Here is a 21,503-nt window from a genome sequence, read left to right as displayed (position 1 = left end):
TATTTCACCGATCTTACCTATGCACTTTCCTCTGTGAACAACGACCTCCCCGAGGAAGCTGCTGCTGAAGTGAAGCACTTCCTGCTGCCGTGCATTATCTTCATTATACGTGTCTCGCCTGGGAAGCGAGAAGAACGGCACACGTCAGATGTCATATCACATATAAACGGTGACGTGTGTGTGTGTTTAATGATCCAGACCTGTGTCTGCTGCTGGATGTGGTTCGGCGTCTGTTCATCAGCGCTTTCTTTCCGTCAGACGGATCCACCGGTGACCCTGACGAGGCTGAAGCTTGTCTCTCTAAAGCAGGCGGGACGGTGACGGCGGCGCTCTCCAGACGCTCCTGAATCACACAGTCACACAATAATACAATAATACATTACTGACGTGCTCATATTACATCAGCAATTCTGTGCCAACCAATAACTGTCATGCAAATAATTGCAATTAATGATTTAATTAGGTTTTGTTCATGATGGAATGCAAACGTAACATTTTTGTTTTACTTGTAATTGTATCATACGATAATAAAAATGATAATAAAATGATCCACATGATTTACCTCAATGCTGTGAAAATGTTTATGTAATTTATTAAGTATAAATATTAGAATAATTATATAATATAATAATATATAATTTTACAATATAATAATAAGAATTAAAATAAAATAGGCCCATGTAATTTACTTCAGTGCTGTGAAAAATAAGTTTAGATTATTATTCAAATATAATATAAATATAAAAAAATTATAAAAAATAATATATAATTTAACTAGCATTAAATAAAACATCAGTGCTGTGATAATTTGTTTATAAAAATAGTTATTAAAATGAGATAACTAAAATAATATAATAATTATAATACAATACATGACTTACTTCAATGCCGTGCAAATTACTGTTTATATAATGAATTATTTAAATATAATATCTATAATATAATATTATATCATTTTAAAATGTAATAATAAAAATTATAATAAAATAGGCCCATGTAATTTACTTCAATGTTGTGAAAATTTATTTTGTATAATTATTCAAATATAATATAAATATTTTAAAAATATAAAATTAAAAAATATATATATATATTAAAAATGTTTTAAAAATCTATAATTAAAAGAATATAGTAATAAATAAAACTTCAATGCTGTGATAATTTATATTGTTTATACAATTAGGTATTTAAATGATGTAACCAAAATAATATGATAATTATAATACATTGCATGATTTCAATGCAGTGCATCTATATAATTATTTAAATATAACTATATATATAATATAATAATAATAATATATCATTTTAAAATATATATAGTAAGAATTCTAACAAAATAGACCTATGTAATTTACTTCAATGCTGTGAAAAAGTATTTTATATAATTATTCAAATTTATAAAAAATATAAAATAAAAATATATATATTAAAAATGTTTAAAAAAAAATCTATAATTAAACAGAATATAGTAATAAATAACACTTTAATTCTGTGATCATTTATATTGTTTATACAATTAGTTATTTAAATGATATAACAAAAATAATATAATAATTATAATACATTACATGACTTACTTTAATGCAGTGCAAATTATTAATGTTTATAAAATTAATTATATTAAATATAATTATAAAATAATATTAAAAACGATAATTAAATAGGCTTAAATTTACTTAAATGCTGTGAAAATTAATGTTTATGTAATTAGTAATATTATTTAATATAATATAAGACAATATAATATCATATATTTTGTATGATAGAAGACAAATTATTGCACGTTATGGCATTTCTTTAAGTACTTAAATTGCCTATAATTGGACTGCAATTTAAACTGCGATGGTTATGGCAAATAATTGGAATTGCAGAAAACTAAAAACAAAGATCTCACCAGTTTGGCAATCTCTTTCTTTCTCCTTTCTTCTCGTCTCTCCTCCTCCCTCCTCTGGATTTCTGCAAGAATCTCATTTTGCTGTGGGAGAGAAATAATGAACATGAAAAAAAAACAATCTGAACCATAAAGAGTTACAGCACTGATATTAATAAAACATGCATTTATAAAACAACAATAAAGAGTGATGGAGCTGTTTTTCTTTCCTTTAATCAAAGCTGCTCTTTAATAATTGAAGAGGACGGTTTAAAACTGCACAAGAGGAAGTGACACACACCATCTGCTCTTCCTGTTTGCGGCGCTGGTCGATCTTCTGCTGCTCCTCCAGAGCCAAACGCTCCTGCTGACGCCGCTGGTTCTTCAGCATCTCCTCGTGGAAGGAGCTCGAGGGAGGAACGTTGTGCTCCGTCAGAAAACCCTGGACGAAATCCGCCAACTCGTAGATCATCACCTGAAACAGGAAGAGGAAGATAAAGATACGACCACACACATCACAAAGCAATACCGTGTGAAACAGATTCGTCCTGTTCTGCAGCACCTTCTGAACTTTCTACTCACTTACACATCATATATTTACATCTGAATAATTATATAAAAACATTATTCATTTTCACAGCATTGAAGTAAATAATAATACTATTTTATTATTATATTTACATCGTATGTAAATACTTAATCTGATAAAGATTACACATTTTCACAGCACTGAAATATATCATATGGGCCTATTTTATTAGAATTTATATTATTATATTATATTTATAATATTAATGTTGTATTTATAGTATTAATATTTTATAAACTATTAATTTTAACAGCATTAAAGTAAATAATATGGGCCTATTTTCTTATTATATTTACATAATATTTAAATAAATTATTTTTAAAGATTACACATTTTCACAGCATTAAAGTAAATTATATCTGCCTATTTTCCGTTTATATTATTAGATTATATTTATAATATTAATGTTTTATTTATAGTATTTATATTTTATAAACTATTACTTTTCACAGCATTCAAGTAAATCATATGAACCTATTTTCTTCTTATTTTATTATTATATTTATATTATATTTTTAAAAAATGTTATAAAGATTACACATTTTCACAGAATTGAAGTAAATAATATGGGCCTATTTTCTTATTATATTTACATTATATTTAAGTAATTAATTTTATAAAGATGACACATTTTAACAGTATTGAAGTAAATTATATCTGCCTTTTTTGAGTTTATATTGTTAGATTATATGTATAATATTAATGTTTTAGTATTTATATTTTATAAACTATTATTTTTCACAACATTCAAGTAAATCATATGGACCTATTTTCTTATTTTATTATATTTATAATATTAATGTTTCATTTATAGTATTTATATTTTATTATTATATTTACATTATATTCAAATCTTTAATTTTATAAAGATTACACATTTTTTACAGAATTAAAGTAAATAATATGGGCCTATTTTCTTATTATTTTTTTATTATATTTACATAATATTTAAATAATTAATTTTATAAAGATGACACATTTTCACAGCATTGAAGTAAATTATATCTGCCTTTTCTGAGTTTATATTGTTAGATTATATTTATAATATTAATGTTTTAGAATTTATATTTTATAAACTATTATTTTTCACAACATTCAGGTAAATCATATGGACCTAATTTCTTAATAGTTTCTTATTATATTTATATTATATTTAATTTTTATTTTAATAAAGATTTTCACATTTTCACAGAATTAAAGTAAATAATATGGGCCCATTTTTTAATTATTTTATTATTATATTTACATTTTATTCAAATAATTAAATTAATAAAGATTACACATTTTCACCGCATTGAAGTAAATAACATTGGCCTATTTTATAAAATTTTAACTAATATATATATATATATATATATATACATATATATATATATACATACACATATATATATATATATATATATATATATATATATATATATATTTTTTTTTTTTTTTTTTTATTCTGATAATAATAAGAACCATTATTAATAATTGAGCAGCAATACGACAGCAGCAAATCAGCATATCAGAATAATTTTTGAAGAATCATGTGACACTGAAGACTGGAGTAATGATGCTGAAAATTTAGTTTTGATCACAGAAATAAATTACACTTTAACAGATACTCACATAGAAAACAGCTGTTTTAAATTGTAATAATATTTCACTATTTTTACTGTACTTTTGATCAAATAAATGCAGCCTTGTTGAGCAGAAGAGACTTTTTTCAAGAACATTAAACAATCATAATTATTCCAAACCTCTGACCAGTCCTGTATATGCATGCATATTGCAGAAAATGGTGTTTGTGAGCATCTCACCTCTCCACATCTGTCTTTGGCCAGCTTGTTGAGCTCCGTGTGGAGTTGCTGTAGTTTGTCGTGAGACAGGCCTTTAGCATTCTTCAGATCCAGCTCTGGAGGCCTGATGACAAACCATGAAAACACAACAACTGAGAAATCATGTATGGTTTAGTGTAGACCAGAAATAAGCATCTTTAGAGACGTTTGAACCCTAAAATAATCTATAACCTGTACAAATGACCTTTGGCCCAGGCTTGTAGTGAAATATTGTGCTTGTATCACACTTGTGTTTTGTTAACCAAATTAAAACATTAAAAAGTGTCACTTGAACATTAACATTACATTTCATTCCTGCTGAATAATTTGTATACTTCACGCAGAGTATTGACGCAACAAAAGAATCCACCTTTAAACAGAATAAGACATTAGTAAACACAATGTGAATCATTAATGTCACTAAGATTTTGTTGGAACAGCCTACAGTATTCTGATCTCACTGATTGAATAAATATGAATTTGACATATAAAAGATATTAAAAACTCACACATCAGGATATGTCGGTGGACATTTGACCTCCAGGTCCACTGAGACGTAACTGGTCTGTCCGTAACTGAGTCCCTTCGGCCGCAGGTACAAATAAACCTCTGGAGGAAGTTTGACCTACAAACACATCACATACACACTTTAAAGAAGAAGTTCACTTCCAAAACAAAGATTCACAAATAATATACTCACCCCCTTGTCATTCAAGATGTTCATGTCTTTCTGTCTTCAGTCGTAAAGAAATTATGTTTTTTGAGAAAAACATTTCAGCATTTTTCTCCATATAATGGACTGATATGGTGCCCTGATTTTGAACTTCCAAAATGTAGTTTAAATGCAGCTTCAAAGGCTCTAAATGATCCCAGACGAGGAAGAAGGGTCTTATCTAGTGAAACCATCGCTCATTTTTTTCGAAAAATAAAATTGTGTATACTTTAAGCACAAAAGCTGGTGTAGCACAGGCTCTGGGATGCGTGTTCACGTACTATTGAATCATGACGGAAGATCACGCGGAGCTACAGACCCAGTGTTTACAAAGCGAACACGCAAAGACTAAGAAAGTGCAAGTAAGTCAAACACTGTTTACAAACAAAAAGGTGCAACGATGTCGGACGATTCTGAAGTTGTAGGAGAAAATAAGATGGAGTTTTTCAACATACTCTACCTTTTCAAGCTGGAGTACACAGACGATGAACTCAGACGTGATTCGTAGTAGTGATGGAAGTTCGGATCATTTTACCGACTCAGACCTGAGTCTCATTCAGCAAAATGAACGAATCTTTTTGAGTCATTTCGTTCATTTTAGCAAAATATAATTAAAATGTTACGTTACTTCCCGAACACATCTACTGCTTACACAAACGTTGATCACACTACAAACAAGACAAAACTATAATGCTATAAGAAACAGAAAAGATTCATTCATTGTTGACCTTGGTCTTTAGTCTATGATTCGCTCACCTCACCTCTTATCTGACAAGTTTTCGGGTCTGAGTCGTTCGTTCATCACGTGACGCCCCATAAGATGAACGAACCACTCGAAAAACAGGTGAACTAATTCCAGTACAGAACCTAATAGGATGTTGCATATGTGCGACTGAACGAATCACTCCCCGAGACGACTCGTTCTTCCCGAGTCACATTAAAGGTTCGTTCAAAATGAGCAAATCATTCAAGAACGCGCATCCCAGAGCCTGTGCTGCACCAGCTTTTGTGCTTAAAAAGTACACACATTTTTATTTCCCGAAAAAAAATGAGCGATGGTTTCACTAGATAAGACCCTTCTTCCTTGTCTGGGATCGTTTAGAGATTTTGAAGCTGCATTTTGGAAGTTTAAAATCGGGGCACCAATGAAGTCCATTATATGGAGAAAAATCCTGAAATGTTTTCCTCAAAAACCATAATTTCTTTACGACTGAAGACAGAAAGACATGAACATCTTGGATGACAAGGGGGTGAGTAAATTATTTGTAAATTGTTGTTCTGGAAGTGGACTTCTCCTTTAACCAGACAGTAGTACAGTACAGCATAACACAGTGTTGTAATGTGAGTTACGTAATCAGATGACTTTTTTTTTGTTATGAGTTACTTTTTAAAAGTACACAAGTTACTTTGTTTTTTCATTTTCAAAGCTCTCCTGTCCCCATGTTGAAAGAAATCAGGAGTAAGTGAAGAGGTGTTCATGTATTCATTCATTCCACTTGCACAAAAACAGATTGAGTATTCCTCAAAATGAATAAAAACAGCAAAATCCAACTCAGAATATGACTCAAACCTGCAAAAATTAAATGTTAAATAACACAAATGTGACCCTGGAGCACAAAACCAGTCTTAAGTATCACAGGTTTATTTGTAGCAACAGCCAACAACACATTGTATGGATCAAAATTATCAATTTTTCTTTTATGGCAAAAATCATTAGGATATTAAGTAAAGATCATGTTCCATGAAGATATTTTGTACATTTCCTACTGTAAATATATCAAAACCTAATTTTTGATTAGTAATATGCTTCATTAGTAACTTCATTTGACCAACTTTAAAGGTGATTTTCTCAATATTTTGATTTTTTTGCACCCTCAGATTCCAGATTTTGATATATTGTCTGTTCGTAACAAACCATACATCAATGGAAAGCTTATTTATTTAGAAAATTAAACCTTATGACTGGTTTGGTGGTTCAGGGTCACACACATACATATATATATGTATTCTATATGTATTTAATCCCATTTTATTAACCAATGTAATATGCAAAACAGCAATGCATTTCTGTATTTAAAGTTAAGTTTTTCCATAGATATGTGCAGTGTTTAGTGCAAAAAGAAAATGAAAAGACAATTATAACATTTAATTATACATTATATTAATTGCATTTTCATTTTCAAAACGCAATCCTAATTGTCCCACCCGTAATTCTAAATGCATTTAGGAAAAATAGCATTTAAATGATAATTTTGCTACAGTTTTTGCTTGGACATGTTAAACATATTTAATCAATTTGGGTAATACATGTTTGTTAAAATGTCTTTGCATGTTAAAACTAGTGTAGGAAATGGCAAGTGTAAATTATTTAATTGAATTTTGATTTTCTAAGGGAAAATGTACATTAAAATACAGAAATGCACTGCCATTGCATATTCCATTACAAAATAAGATTTGCCACCCGTATGCTTCCATCCAACTGCACAGACATGAGTGTATTCATTTCACTTTCATGGTGTGAAAGGGCTTTTACTCCTGGTTTAGTTCCTCAGTAGTTGAGTGAGCTCTTATCGCATTATAGTCCCTCACGTCCGCTGCGTTCTCAAAACTCTGGCAATTTGATAATACCTAGAATATCAAAATCAACCGCGGGCGGCAGATCATTTTCTTATTTAGCGCCCAAACTCTGGAACAATCTACCCTACAATGTTCGGGACGCAGACACACTCTGTCAGTTTAAATCTAGATTAAAGACCCATCTCTTTAACCTTGCTTACACATAACAAATCCACATTCTTATAATTCAAATCCGTTAAAGGATTGTTAGGCTGCACTAATTAGGTCAACTGGAACCGGGAACACTTCCCATAACACCCGATGTACTGAAGAATGGCATCTACGCTAATATTAGTCTGTTTCCTTCTTATTCCGAGGTCACATTAACCACCAGATCCAGTCCGTATCCAGATCAGATGATCATTGCAGTCCTCCGGATCCAGTCCGTACCCAGCCCAGACGGTGGATCAGCACCTAGAGACGACCTCTACAGCCCTGAATGTCATCAGAGACCGGATTTGTCACCAATGGTGTTTTGGTTCCTTGCCGCTGTCGCCTCTGGCTTGCTTAGTTGGGGACACTTTATCTTCACTTTATCTTCACTTTATCTTCACTTTATCTTCACTTTATCTTCTCTTTATCTTCACACTTTTTAGGGGTTCGAGCATGTAGTGCTGAAACCCTATTGTAATTGTCCTGACTTTTTTTTCTTCTTCTTCTTCTTCCCTAAAACTGATCGTGCAGCCCAAACCGTAAGGGCTAGAGAGCTGAAACTTGGTCAGATCGTAGTCGTCTTGACCGCTACTCAGATCCAAAGCCTCGCCCCAATCGGCCTATAGGTGGCGCTACAGTGATCAAAAATGCAAAAATGCTCATAAGCTCCTAGACCGTTTGTCGTAGACTCAAAAAATTTGATATTTGGAATCCTTAGGTCAAGGCGATAAAAAGCCTAAAAAATCAGATTCACTCTACGGGGCCCGGTTTTTCCGCCATTTTGAAGTAAATTCAAAACCCACTTTTGCGAACTAGTCCTAGGTTTTTCGCCCGATCGGAACCAAACCAGTGCAAAAATGTTTTCTGGACAGTGAATACCAATAATTATCAAAAAAATCTCAAATTTCGACTCATCGTTGCGAAAGGGCCCCAAAAAGTTTGTAAGGTGGGGGGCCATTTTTACTAAAATGGCTGTAACTCATGAACCAAATGAGGTATCTTCACCAAACTTGGTACACATGTGTAAGAGCTCAATCTTTGGTCAGGCTATAAGCTTGAAAAAACATAAAAATGATTATAACTATGCAATCGTTGGTCCGATCGACCTGAAAATTGGTATGCAGTGTCTCTGTCCAATGTGCCATAAGGGTCTATGAGGACATTGGCGTATCTCAAAAAACATGGCCGCCATCGGCCAATGAAGTTTGAGCACCTATTAGACAAGGTTAACGGAGGCCGATCGGAACGAAACTCACTGGGCATATTCGACTCATGGCCCTAAAGGACTGTAAGAATTTTGAAACAAATCAGCCACTAGTTGGCGCTAACGAGTTTTATGGCTCTGTAATCACGTGGTGTTTCACACATCCACACAATATGCATATCATTTGATAGAGCTCCTCATAATGAACAACTTTGCTTCAAGAACCATTGCTGTCAATCAAATCGTTCATTAAATATTCACAAATATGTTAAAAAACTACTTTTGCAAACTAGTCCTAGGTTTTTCACTCAATCTCAATCAGACCACTGCAGTAATATTCTCTGGACTCTCTAGATCAATAATTATCAAAAAAATGTTGAATTTTGTCCTTTGGTTAGCTATAACGGGGTCATTTAGAAAAGGGGCGTGGCCATGTATAACCAAAAGCCTATAAAACCTAAACAAAAACTCAAAACTTTACAAAAATTGGTGAAAACATGTGTCAGATGATTCTTAACAAGCATGGAAAAGTTTCATGGAGATCGGACCATAGGTGGCGCTATAACAGTTAAAAAGGCTCTAAAAACACAAGATTTCTATGGTAAATGGCCTCAAACTGTTAAAAAAATGCTCATCTATTCACACAAACACTAGATCTTCATATCATATGATATATTCCCTTATTCTGAACAACTGTGCATAGCACCTTAAAGGCCTTATTTGCTCGAACCCCGGTAATTGCTGCTTGCAGCTATATTTATTTTATTGTATTTGATTAACTACCTTCACCTGAAAATTGAGTGTTTACTGTTGCCCTTTGCATTGTTGATGTACTATTTCCTATTTAATACTGTACAGCCGCCTTGTCACAATTCTGTATTGTTAAAGGCGGTATATAAATAAAGGTGATTTGATTTGCCAAAACTTTTTATAGAGTTTAAAAGCAACGTGAAAGTAACGTAACGCATTAGTTTCCATAAAAAGTAACTCAATATTGTAATGCATTACTTTTAAAAGTAACTTTTCCCAGCATGATGCAAGTCAAAACACTGAGCTCATTAACATATGACACGCCCACACGCACACGTTCACAGCCCGGGGTCCAGAAAGTGAAGTGCACAACTAAACTATGACTGTTTTTGCTGTGAGAATTTAGTATTCTAAATATATAAAAGGAAAACGTGTGTGTGTGCATCTTTACATACATACATACATACATACATAGAGCTAATTAACATTCGACACGCCCACGTGTGTACATGAAAGTGCTTCAACGGGCAGAGTTGTAGGAAGTGAAATGAAATACTTAAATGATGCTGTAGGAAACACAGCGAGTCAACTTATAACTCAAAACGAGCTGTTAAAGACAGAATCCTGCTTATTACTGAGAAGAATAAACGCTTCTGCTGCAGATTATGGCATGAATACCTTCCACGGATGTTGTGGTCGGATGTCTCTGAAATCCTCCCCGTATATTGATGCCAGCGCCTCGAGCTCATTCTCCTGCTGAAGAGAGTAATCATTCATCCTGCATCGTGAGCTCCGGCACCAAACTCGAGCTCAGCACTCACAGACGCTCCTCGACACCATCGCCGGTCAAACGCGATCGGAAACACGCGCTGCGAGGCCGTAAAAGTCAGAAATAAAACTTGTCATGTGCAGGCATGTAATCATAACAGCTGTCGCGTGGCAGCGTCACACTCCCTCGTCGCTCTGATGACGTGTACAGCGCGGCCCGCACTGCGTCATCACGCCGCTGAGAGGCGCTGCTGCTCTTCGCGAGCGTCGGTCTGTGCTCTAGAGAGAAATTTGAGAAACTTTATTAGGCACAAGAGGGTCTTATCACCAACTATTTATATTTGACATTACGATTGTATCGTTCTGAAATTGAGACGCCGGACTGAGAGATTATCAATCATGCTTTTTCAATGTTAAACTATTCGTGCGGAACATAAGTTCATTATTGCTTTATATATATATAGTTATATATATATTATGGCATGCCGTTCAAGAAATAAGTATATTTATAATATGAAGTTTGAGTATATGGAACAAAACTCGGAACAAAACAATACGGAAAGAAAGTATAAATATATAAAGTGAATGTCTGAATATATGGAATGAAAGCCTGAATATATAGAATAAGAGTCGGAATATATGGAATAAATGTATGAATATATAAAATGAATGTCTTAATTTATGGAACAAAATTTGTAGCTACCCCACTAAAAATGTTTTGTTTAGTCATCTTGAAATTTTAAGTTACTTAATGTTAATTTAAGTGACAACCGGAATATCACTTAGTTTTTTTTTTTTGTTCGTTTGTTTTTTTTTTTTAACAGTGTGTTTGTGTTGTTTGGAGTATGACCAGCTGCTGTAAAAAAAAGTGTTGTAGCTCAACAAAGTATTGGAAAAATTCTGGGAATGACATTTTAAATGAATCACAACTCAAAAACCTATCGCTCTGATAATGAGGATAAAGCATTCTATACATTACTCAGTGAGAATTGTTTAATTTGCACTTTCTTTGCATATATTCACAGTTTCACATACATTCAGACTTTTATTCCATATATTCAGACTTTGATTCCATATACTCAAACTTCATTATAAATATAATTATTTCCTGAATGGCATGCCATATATATATATATATATATTTTTTTTTTTATAAAGATTCAAGTAAATAATATGGGACTATTTTCTTATTCTTCTCTTATTATATTTACATTATATTTAAATAATATATTTATATTTTTTACAGCATTGAATATGGCCTAATTTTATTAGAATTTATATTATTATGTTTATATTATTAATGTTTTATTTCTATTATTTCTATTTTATAAACTATTAATTTTCACAGCATTGAAGTAAATCATATGGGCCTATGTTTTCAAATTTGTAACTAAAACATTTTATTATATATAATGTTTAAATTATTTGTATAAAAATAACTGACTGAATTAATTGTGAATAACTGTTTCAGAATATATATGTGTGTGTGTGTGTGTGTGTGTGTGTATATATATATATATATATATATATATATAGTTCATCTGATTTTATTTTATAATTTTTATGTAACTAAAATAATATTTTTTATCATTTGAAATTGAAATTATTAATGAAATAATTAATTATTAATAAATAAATACATAAAATTGACATTAATTTACTAAAATGAAGAATAACTTGGTTTAAATATATGCTAGTGATCAATAATTAATAATAATTATTATAATATTTAATGTAATGTTTAATACTTCTTAATAAATAGCTCAAATGCACATTCATTTACTAAAATGAAGAATAACTTTGTTTGAATATATGCTAGTAATCAATAATTAATAATAATTATTATAATATGTAATCAAATGTTTAATTAATAATTCTTAATATATAGCTAAAACATCAATTTATTAAAATGAAGAATAGCTGGGTTTGAATATATGTCAGTGTTCATTAGCTGTTAAAATGATCAATAATTCATAACTATTTTTAATATTTAATTAAATATCTAATTAATAAAACGAAATAAATAACTAAAATTGACATTAATTTACTAACATGAAGAATAACTTGGTTTAAATATTTGCTAGTGATCAATAATTAATAATAATTATGATACTATTTCATTAAATGTTTAATTAACAATTCTTAATAAATAGCTAAAATTTAAATTAATTTATTAAAATGAAGCATAACTTTGTTTGAATATATGCTAATGATCAATAATTCAAAATAATTATTTTTAATATTGAATTAAATATTCATTTATAATATAATAAAAAATGACATTAGTTTACTAAAATAAATAACTGGTTAGGAAAAAACATTTATTTTTAAAAACAATTTCAAAAAGTATTATATATTATATTATAGAAAAATATTTTACTATTGTAATTAAAAATATCATTTTGAATTATATAATAAATATAAAATATTATAATATATATAATTATATAATAAATAAATATATAAAAAATCAAAATTAATTCATAATTAAATAACTTTTAAAATAATTATCTGAAATATTAACTGACATTTTACTAAAATGACATATATGACATATGGAGAATAATTTCACGTCACTGTTGACCTAAACGTCAGCTTGAGATTTGCTCTGCTATTTGTGTCCAGTGTGTAATATGATGCACATATTAATTGGCTAACAGTAAAAACGGATGCAAACCGGTTTAATGCTCTTCAAATGATATGAAATGAAGATTTCCCTCATTAGATCGCATGTGCCTTATTAAACAAGGGCTGTGCTGATTGACTGTATCGGTTCATCAGTAAAATGCTGTGGAATCCTGGACGCTCCTTCATTCGCCTCTATGTGCAGACAGAGCAAAACAGCTATTAATAGTCAAACTCTCAAGCAGTGGACTATGTGAAGAAGGAACGAACCCTCATAACCTACACTGACATAAAACCACAGATCGGACGCCTCCATCAAACTCTCATTCAGAACCATGCGGCTTAAAAACACACTTTCACAGCTCTAAATGTTTATTCTTATTTTTACATAGTTCACCCATTCTTACACTTGTGAGGATTTGATTTTAATCACATTAATAGACAGATTTACATTTAAATAATAGATACAAATCAATTTATTTGATGTTTTTATAAAATAAAAAATATTTTTAGAATTATATATATTTAAAGTAAATTAAATATATTAAATATATATATATATATATATATATATATATGTTTAAGAATTTAAAAACATAAATAATTAATATATATTATATATATAATTCAAAATATATTTAAAAATATATTTATATTTTTATATAAAAATATTTCTATATATATTTTTTTCATTTGTATGTATAAGAAACTATCTATATATATATAATTAAAAATATATTTTTCACATGTTTTTATTCATTCTAATATATATATAAAATTATTAATATATTTATAAAAATATATTTATATTTTTTACTTTATTTATTTTTCATTTGTGTTTAAGAAACTATTTTTTTTCACATTTTTTGAATTCTAAATTATATATAAATTGATTCATATATTTATAAAAAAAATATATTTATATTTATTTTTTTTATTTATTATTTTCATTTGTTATACTCACTGCTGAAATTATTATTATTAATGAATAAATGATTAATTAATAAATTGAGATTAATTTACCAAATTAAACAAGAGCTTTTTTTTAACTAAAAAATGTATGTACACATCCATCACATTTTGATAGATATTGAATGTATTTCATTTTTAATTTAATGATATTGTAGTCATTTTTAAGTGAGCATATAACCCAGATAGATCCTTTATGAATGTGTGTGTTTTTCCCACTGATCTAGTTCTATTTCAGTTCTCAGTTGCAGTCCATGCACCAGTTTGGAGATGTGTCTAAGAAAGTTGATTTGCGTGCACAAACGGGGCTCCCAGACGTCCATATGTTGCCATAGTAAGGGAGCATTTCCTAATGGGGTGCTGAGGATCAGGGTCTTAAGACTCACACCAATGGGAGATCCGCTCACAAACGCTCGACCGGCCTCACGTTCATAACACCTGATGAGAACTATGACCCTAAAAGGAGAGAGCTAAGCCAATCAGAGCGCAGCTACTACTAGGTCCCGGCCAATGGGAGCGGCGTGTGGGGGAGAAGGCCCGGCTGGCGTTACCCCTCAGCTGTTAAGCACATTTAGGGTTCGAGCCCACATGCCAGCACATTGGCCCATTGACATATACAGTATTCATCCTGGAGAGAACGAGGAGCCTCTAAGATGTTGCTAAAACGAGAGCCGGCAAACCCTGGTTACGGTTGGTTGACATCTTTAGGCAGCCTGTGTTCGTAAAAAGCTGAATAATCACAATTATATCAAGAGACTGCTGACTATAGCCTAGTAAATCTCACGCCGTTTCCAACAGAAGCCTCACACTTCACACTGAAACTGTGGCAAAAATCAGACTGAATGAACAAGATTTGAGAGCAATTTAATGCAAAGAATGCAGGAATGATATGAAAATTAGGGGGATAAATTAAGACATGATTATGTGCCATATCATAATTATACCCTACAAACGGACGAACGAATGTCTAAATGTTTAAAACACATTTCCAACTGTGATAATGCATGCTGCAACCCTGCTTTCACCCAAATAGTAGTAAAAAAGCAAACATAACAGATAAAAAGTAGTATAAAAATTATAAAAGGTATTTTTTGTAGATAAAATAAAACATATACACACTACATATATTAAAAGCATATTAAAAAAGTAAATTTTTAATTACATGAAAATAAAAAAAGATAACAAAGGTGCATTTTATAGTATGTTAAAAAAGCATATTTTTAATTACAAAAACAAAGGAAAAAATAAAAGTAGACGAACATTACATATAAAAAGTATATAACTACTTTAGAATATGCTTTTTAAATAAATATATAAATATATATTTAATTTTAAAATATATATAAAAAGTATATTTTTAGTATGATATATATATATATTAATTACATTTAAAAAGATCAAATAAAAGCATATATAACATATATTAAAAATATATAAAAAGTATATTTATTTATTTTAGTAGAATAAAAAACTTCATAACATACTTTTTAAAAATATATATATTTTTAATTAAAATAAAAAAAGATCAAATAAAAGCAGAACGCTATACATAAAGTGTATATTTTTAGTAGAATAAAAAAAATACTAAATAATATACTTTTTAAAATATATATATTTTAATTACATTCAAAAAGATTAAATAAAAGCATATATAAAATATATAAAAAAATATATAATATACTTTAAAAAACAAATTATATATATATATATATATATATGTATATATAAATTACATTTTAAAAAGTTTTAAAATCAAATAAAAGCAGAACACTATATATTAAAAAAAAGCAAATATTTTATAAAAAGCATATTTTTAATTATATATAAAAAGTATCGTTTTTTTCAAAAAGCACATATATATGAACCATGCACATTATAATTTGTTATTTAAATAATCATTGCATGAAATACGCAAAAAGTGCTATTTAAGCACTATTTAATTTCAAAGAAATAGTCAAATATGGCATCATTTTATATGGCATCTTAAAGATTCAAGACGTAGATGGCTGGCACTCAGCCCGCTATTTCTAAGGAAGCCTTTCTTAATTTTAGGGAGGCCCAATCCACCCGGAGATCAGGTTCATGGGTGGAGAGGGTTATTTTCTGGTTTTTATTTTTTCTTGGCTGCACTTATTTGGGCTTGTGTGAACCCGATGCTCCGCCCCGGGCCCCGGGAGCCGGTCTTATTTAAAGGGGGCTCCTCACCTTGTCTCTCTGTCCCAGTGGAAGCATCAGTTCTTGTGATAACAACTTGGTGAGTCCTACCAGCTACTGGAGAACCTACTGCATCTGAAAACCTCTCTAGATCTTTTAGTCCGAGCTTTGAGTTTGCGAAGACCTGATAGTTAGACTTCGGAGAAAACTTTCAGCAATTAAGTTTTTAGAATAGTCTGCGAATAGCAAGCGAACGGTAGATTTAAACGCTTTTTTCGTGAAGCATCAGCACGGCATGAATGAAGTCCGGCAGGTGTGACGCAATGCGCTGACAGCTGCGAGCAGAGGACTGACTTCTCAAACACGTCAAAGCCTAAATAGAGCGTCTGTCCTCCAGTTAAACTCTAGCCTTTCTTTGGCATTTGTGAATCCGGCTGGAAGTCTTGAGCTGCCATGAGGAGATATGATTTCACTAACCCTTCATGGGCAGAGCCGGGAGATGAAACACGTGTCGCCGATCGCTCTAGCGTATTGTTATTTAACAATTATAGCCTAAAATGTAAGTTGTAGACGATTTAAACTGAGTAAATACACTATTTAGGTGAGTTTCTAACAAGGATGCAAAAATGTAAGTGCAAAACCAAATCCAGCTGCATAAAGAAATTTCCAGCGTTTTTAATTTTAACTTTTTATGTTTTTATTTCAGTTAATGTTTTAGTCATTTTTACTGTGCTTTTGTCATTTTTATTAGCTTTTTTATATTTTTAACTTCTTTTTTATGTTTCCATTTTAATGTTTTAGTCGTTTTGTTGCGCGTTTTTGTCATTTTTATTAGTTTAGTTTTTTAAATTTGTTTACATTTTTATCATCCATTTTCATTTTAGGTAAAATTGTTACATTTTTAAATATTTTAAACTCCTTTTTATGTATTCATTTTAATGTTTTAGTAATTTTGTTGCATGTTTTTGACATTTTTACTAGTTTAGATTTTTGTTTTCCATTTTCATTTTAGGTAAAATTGCTATATATACATATTTTTAAATATTTTTCCTAAACTCCTTTTTCATGCCATTTTTATTAGTTTTTGTAACATCCATTTTCATTTTCATTTTAGGTAAAATTGTAACATTTTAAAATATTTTTAACTCTTTTTTATGTTTTCGTTTTACTGTTTTAGTAATTTTGTTGCGTGTTTTTGACATTTTTATTTGTTTTTGTAACATTTTGAATTTATTTACATTTTTGTTATCCGTTTTCATTTTCATTTAAGGTAAAACTGTTACATTTTTAAATATTTTTAACTCCTTTTTATGTTTTCATTTGAATGTTTTAGTAATTTTGTTGCATGTTTTTGACTTTTTTTTTTCATTTCGAATTTGTTTACATTTTTGTTATTCATTTTCATTTTCATTTTAGGTAAAATTGTTACATTTCATTATTTTTTTGTCATTTCCATCCATTTTTTGTTTCAGTTTAATAATTTTGGTACGTACTAGCTGTAATTTTTTTTTTTTAAATAGTTAAAGTAAGATAGCAGTTTGACCTAAAACTAGACCAATTTTTATGTAACTGAAATCAATTAGATGACTAAGTTTTAAGACCAGTGTAGTCGGTTTATTGACTCGGCCAGTGTAGTGTTCATCAGTGTAAAAGTGCAAGCAGACTCTCCGTTTCTGACCGTGTTGTGCTGTTTCCTTCGCAGACCAACCAGAAAACCAACCATGTGCGACGACGACGAGACTACCGCCCTTGTGTGCGACAACGGCTCTGGCTTGGTCAAGGCTGGATTTGCCGGAGATGACGCTCCCCGTGCTGTCTTCCCCTCCATTGTTGGCAGACCCCGTCACCAGGTGCGAACACATCTGCTACACAATCGCAGACATTCGAAAGGAAATCCTGCACTAGTACGGTCACTAACCAAGCTTCTCTCTCCATCAGGGTGTGATGGTGGGTATGGGTCAGAAGGACAGCTACGTAGGTGATGAGGCTCAGAGCAAGAGAGGTATCTTGACCCTGAAGTACCCCATTGAGCACGGCATCATCACTAACTGGGACGATATGGAGAAGGTGCGATTTTTACGGTCAAATCTTACAGTTCAATACGTGCATCTCGCATTATGATTGACACAATAACCTGCACTCTTCAGATCTGGCACCACACCTTCTACAATGAGCTGCGTGTGGCCCCCGAGGAGCACCCAACCCTGCTCACTGAGGCCCCTCTTAACCCCAAGGCCAACAGGGAGAAGATGACTCAGGTATTGATGAAGACTGATGATTTCTCAAAGAGTCAGATGGGTTTAGACTCAAAATGGTTCATAACAAACGCCTGCTTTGCTCTTGCAGATCATGTTTGAGACCTTCAACGTCCCTGCCATGTATGTGGCCATCCAGGCTGTGCTGTCCCTCTACGCTTCCGGCCGTACCACTGGTTAGTTCTTATTATCAAAATTCAAACTTACGCAAGTTAAGCCTATTATAGTCAAATTATAACTCTAATTAGCTGTAAAGAGAGTTCCCTAGTCAAAAAAAAATTATTTGGCACTTAAAAAATCTAAGATCTAAAATTCTTAAAATTAAATTATTTTAAATGTTTTGCATTGGAATAATTTCTTCAAAACTTAAAATCAGATTTTTAATTGTAATTCCCTGTGATGTCCAGCAGGGGCATCTTGAAAACTTTTTTTATTATGATTATCATTTGTTTTGTTGGAATCATATACTATTATAGTTTTTACTAATACAATTTTTTACTTGCAACTGTAAAGTTTTAGTAACTTTGTATGATTAAAATTCTTTTTTTTTTCCATTTTCATTTTAGTTAGATAGCAATTTTGCTGCCTGTTTTTGTCATTATTATTATTTTTTAAATTTCTTGATAAATGTTGCTTTTTGTATTATATTTTGTATTATATTAGTTCAAGCAATGAAACTTTTTTAATGGTTTTAGTTTATTTATAGTTAACTATAATAACCTAATGTCCAGTATGATTTTTTAATTCACTGGTTAGTTCTTCTAAACAAAATTTTGCAAAAACGTATGCAAGTTAGCCCTATTATAGACAAAATATCATAACAGTTACCTTAGGATCTTAGCTCTTAAATCCAGTAGTATCTAACTGACACTTAAATATAAAATCTAAGATGTAAAATTCTTAAATCAAAACTGTTTTGCATTGGAATAATTTCTTCAAAACTTCAAATCAGATTGTGTTTAACTGTAATAGCCCGTGATGTAAAGTAGGGGCATCTTAAAAACTTCTTTAATAATTATTTAAGTTTCGTTGGAATTACGTAAGAATTATTATCATATACTATTATAGTTTTATAGTTATTAATACCTTGAATTCGTTTTTTTTGTAATTTTTAAAATAATGTAAATGTAAAATAATAATCTGTTGTTGTTTCAATTACAGTTTTAGTCATTTTACAGCGTCATTTTGTCATTTTTAGTATTTTTTTTTTAAATATTTCTATATAGTTTTTTAATTAGAAATGATGAAATACGTTTTTTATATACATTATTATATATTACTAATGCAAAAATGTCTTATTGCATGTCCATTAGGGCTTATTTGGGGTTGCATGTTTATCACTAGGGCTCTATTATTTATGAAACTGCATCTCCCTTGTATTACATTTATCACTAGCTGTATTATTTCTGGAACAATAACGCGCGTCGATAACATGACCGCTGTCTGCATTGTGTAAGATTATCGGAACGCTCCGACTGACAGGTGTGAGCGATACATCAGAGACTTGCTGTTGTCGGGTCTTGTTCATTGACGATCCTCGCTGCTCTCCGCAGGTATCGTGCTGGACGCCGGTGACGGTGTGACCCACAACGTCCCAGTCTATGAGGGTTACGCTCTGCCCCACGCCATCATGCGTCTGGATCTGGCCGGTCGCGATCTGACTGACTATCTCATGAAGATCCTGACCGAGAGAGGCTACTCTTTCGTGACAACCGGTGAGTGGCGGTATAGTCCGCTGAGATGCGACAGGTGCGCAAAGTAACACGAGTTAACGCGCAAAACTTGCTTCTCCGCAGCTGAGCGTGAGATCGTGCGCGACATCAAGGAGAAGCTCTGCTATGTGGCTCTGGACTTCGAGAACGAGATGGCCACCGCCGCCTCCTCCTCCTCCCTGGAGAAGAGCTACGAGCTGCCCGACGGTCAGGTGATCACCATCGGTAACGAGCGTTTCCGCTGCCCCGAGACCCTCTTCCAGCCTTCCTTCATTGGTGAGCCTCACTCGGATGGTCTTCGATTGTGTTTCATCAACTCTGTCACTGACTAAACGCACTAAAACTTTGGCCTCACCTCTCAGGTATGGAGTCTGCTGGCATCCATGAGACCGCCTACAACAGCATCATGAAGTGCGACATTGACATCCGTAAGGACCTGTACGCCAACAACGTCTTGTCCGGTGGTACCACCATGTACCCTGGTATTGCTGACCGTATGCAGAAGGAGATCACTGCTCTGGCCCCCAGCACCATGAAGATCAAGGTGAGATGCAATCAAAAGTGAAACAAAAATGCATTTTTTTTTAAGTAAAAAATCTGAAACTAAGGAGTAACTCTTACCATGTCAGACCGGCTGCAGATCAATAGTTCCTCGAGACGCTCAATATTTCTCTTGTCTCTCTGTAGATCATTGCTCCTCCTGAGCGTAAGTACTCCGTCTGGATCGGTGGCTCCATCCTGGCTTCCCTGTCCACCTTCCAGCAGATGTGGATCACCAAGCAGGAGTACGATGAGGCCGGTCCATCCATTGTCCACAGGAAGTGCTTCTAAACCAACAACAATCTCTCAGTCTCAGCCGTACATTTGTACCGTCTCTTTTACTGTATATACATGTAATGTTGTAATAAAAACAGATAACTGATAACAGAGAACAGTGCTTTGAGTGATCACTTGCATGCTTTTTTGCATGACTGCATCTTTTTTAAAATGCATTAAATACTGAAAATGCATAATAAAATAAAAGAAAAATAAAATGCATTGGAATAAATAGTGCAAAAAATAAATACGTAATAAAAGTAAAATGAATTATAATAAATAAATAAGTACACACAAAAGTGGCAATGCCATGGTACAGTGTTGGTAAAAGCATACATGATATATACTATGGTACTGAATTACACACATCACTGCATTTACAAAGTACTCAAGATTATTCAAAGAATACCATGGTACTACCACATAATTCCTAAACTAAAAAAAACAGATATAATACATTGCATGACATTAAATATGTATGGAA

At 31.7% G+C, this 21,503-nt stretch overlaps 2 protein-coding genes across 3 annotated transcripts in view; one reads left to right on the top strand and one right to left on the bottom strand.

Annotated features, from left to right (window-relative positions):
• eif2ak4 (eukaryotic translation initiation factor 2 alpha kinase 4) overlaps positions 1-10,691 on the bottom strand; it is a 66,223-nt gene extending 55,532 nt beyond the window's left edge. For both annotated transcript variants that reach the window (XM_051132597.1, XM_051132598.1), the window contains exons 1-7: positions 10,399-10,691; positions 4,795-4,910; positions 4,268-4,370; positions 2,175-2,348; positions 1,898-1,978; positions 201-343; positions 18-118 (exon numbers count right to left, since the gene is read on the bottom strand). In XM_051132597.1, coding sequence (XP_050988554.1) covers positions 18-118; positions 201-343; positions 1,898-1,978; positions 2,175-2,348; positions 4,268-4,370; positions 4,795-4,910; positions 10,399-10,497 — 817 coding nt within the window. In that variant the 5' untranslated portion in view covers positions 10,498-10,691. The remainder of the gene's footprint in view (positions 1-17; positions 119-200; positions 344-1,897; positions 1,979-2,174; positions 2,349-4,267; positions 4,371-4,794; positions 4,911-10,398) is intronic.
• A 5,492-nt stretch (positions 10,692-16,183) lies between these two features.
• On the top strand, positions 16,184-21,135 carry actc1b (actin alpha cardiac muscle 1b). Its single transcript, XM_051132601.1, has 9 exons — positions 16,184-16,336; positions 17,939-18,086; positions 18,175-18,303; positions 18,384-18,494; positions 18,583-18,667; positions 20,045-20,206; positions 20,288-20,479; positions 20,566-20,747; positions 20,891-21,135. The coding sequence occupies exons 2-9, from the start codon at positions 17,958-17,960 to the stop codon at positions 21,032-21,034; spliced, it is 1,134 nt and encodes a 377-aa protein (XP_050988558.1). The 5' UTR covers positions 16,184-16,336; positions 17,939-17,957; the 3' UTR covers positions 21,035-21,135.
• The last annotated feature ends 368 nt before the right edge of the window (positions 21,136-21,503 follow it).

Source organism: Labeo rohita, chromosome 17, assembly GCF_022985175.1.
Source record: "Labeo rohita strain BAU-BD-2019 chromosome 17, IGBB_LRoh.1.0, whole genome shotgun sequence".
NCBI classification, from domain to species: Eukaryota; Metazoa; Chordata; class Actinopteri; order Cypriniformes; family Cyprinidae; genus Labeo; species Labeo rohita.
The sequence above is the reverse complement of the archived record's forward strand: the minus strand, read 5'-3'. Positions and strand labels throughout refer to the sequence as shown.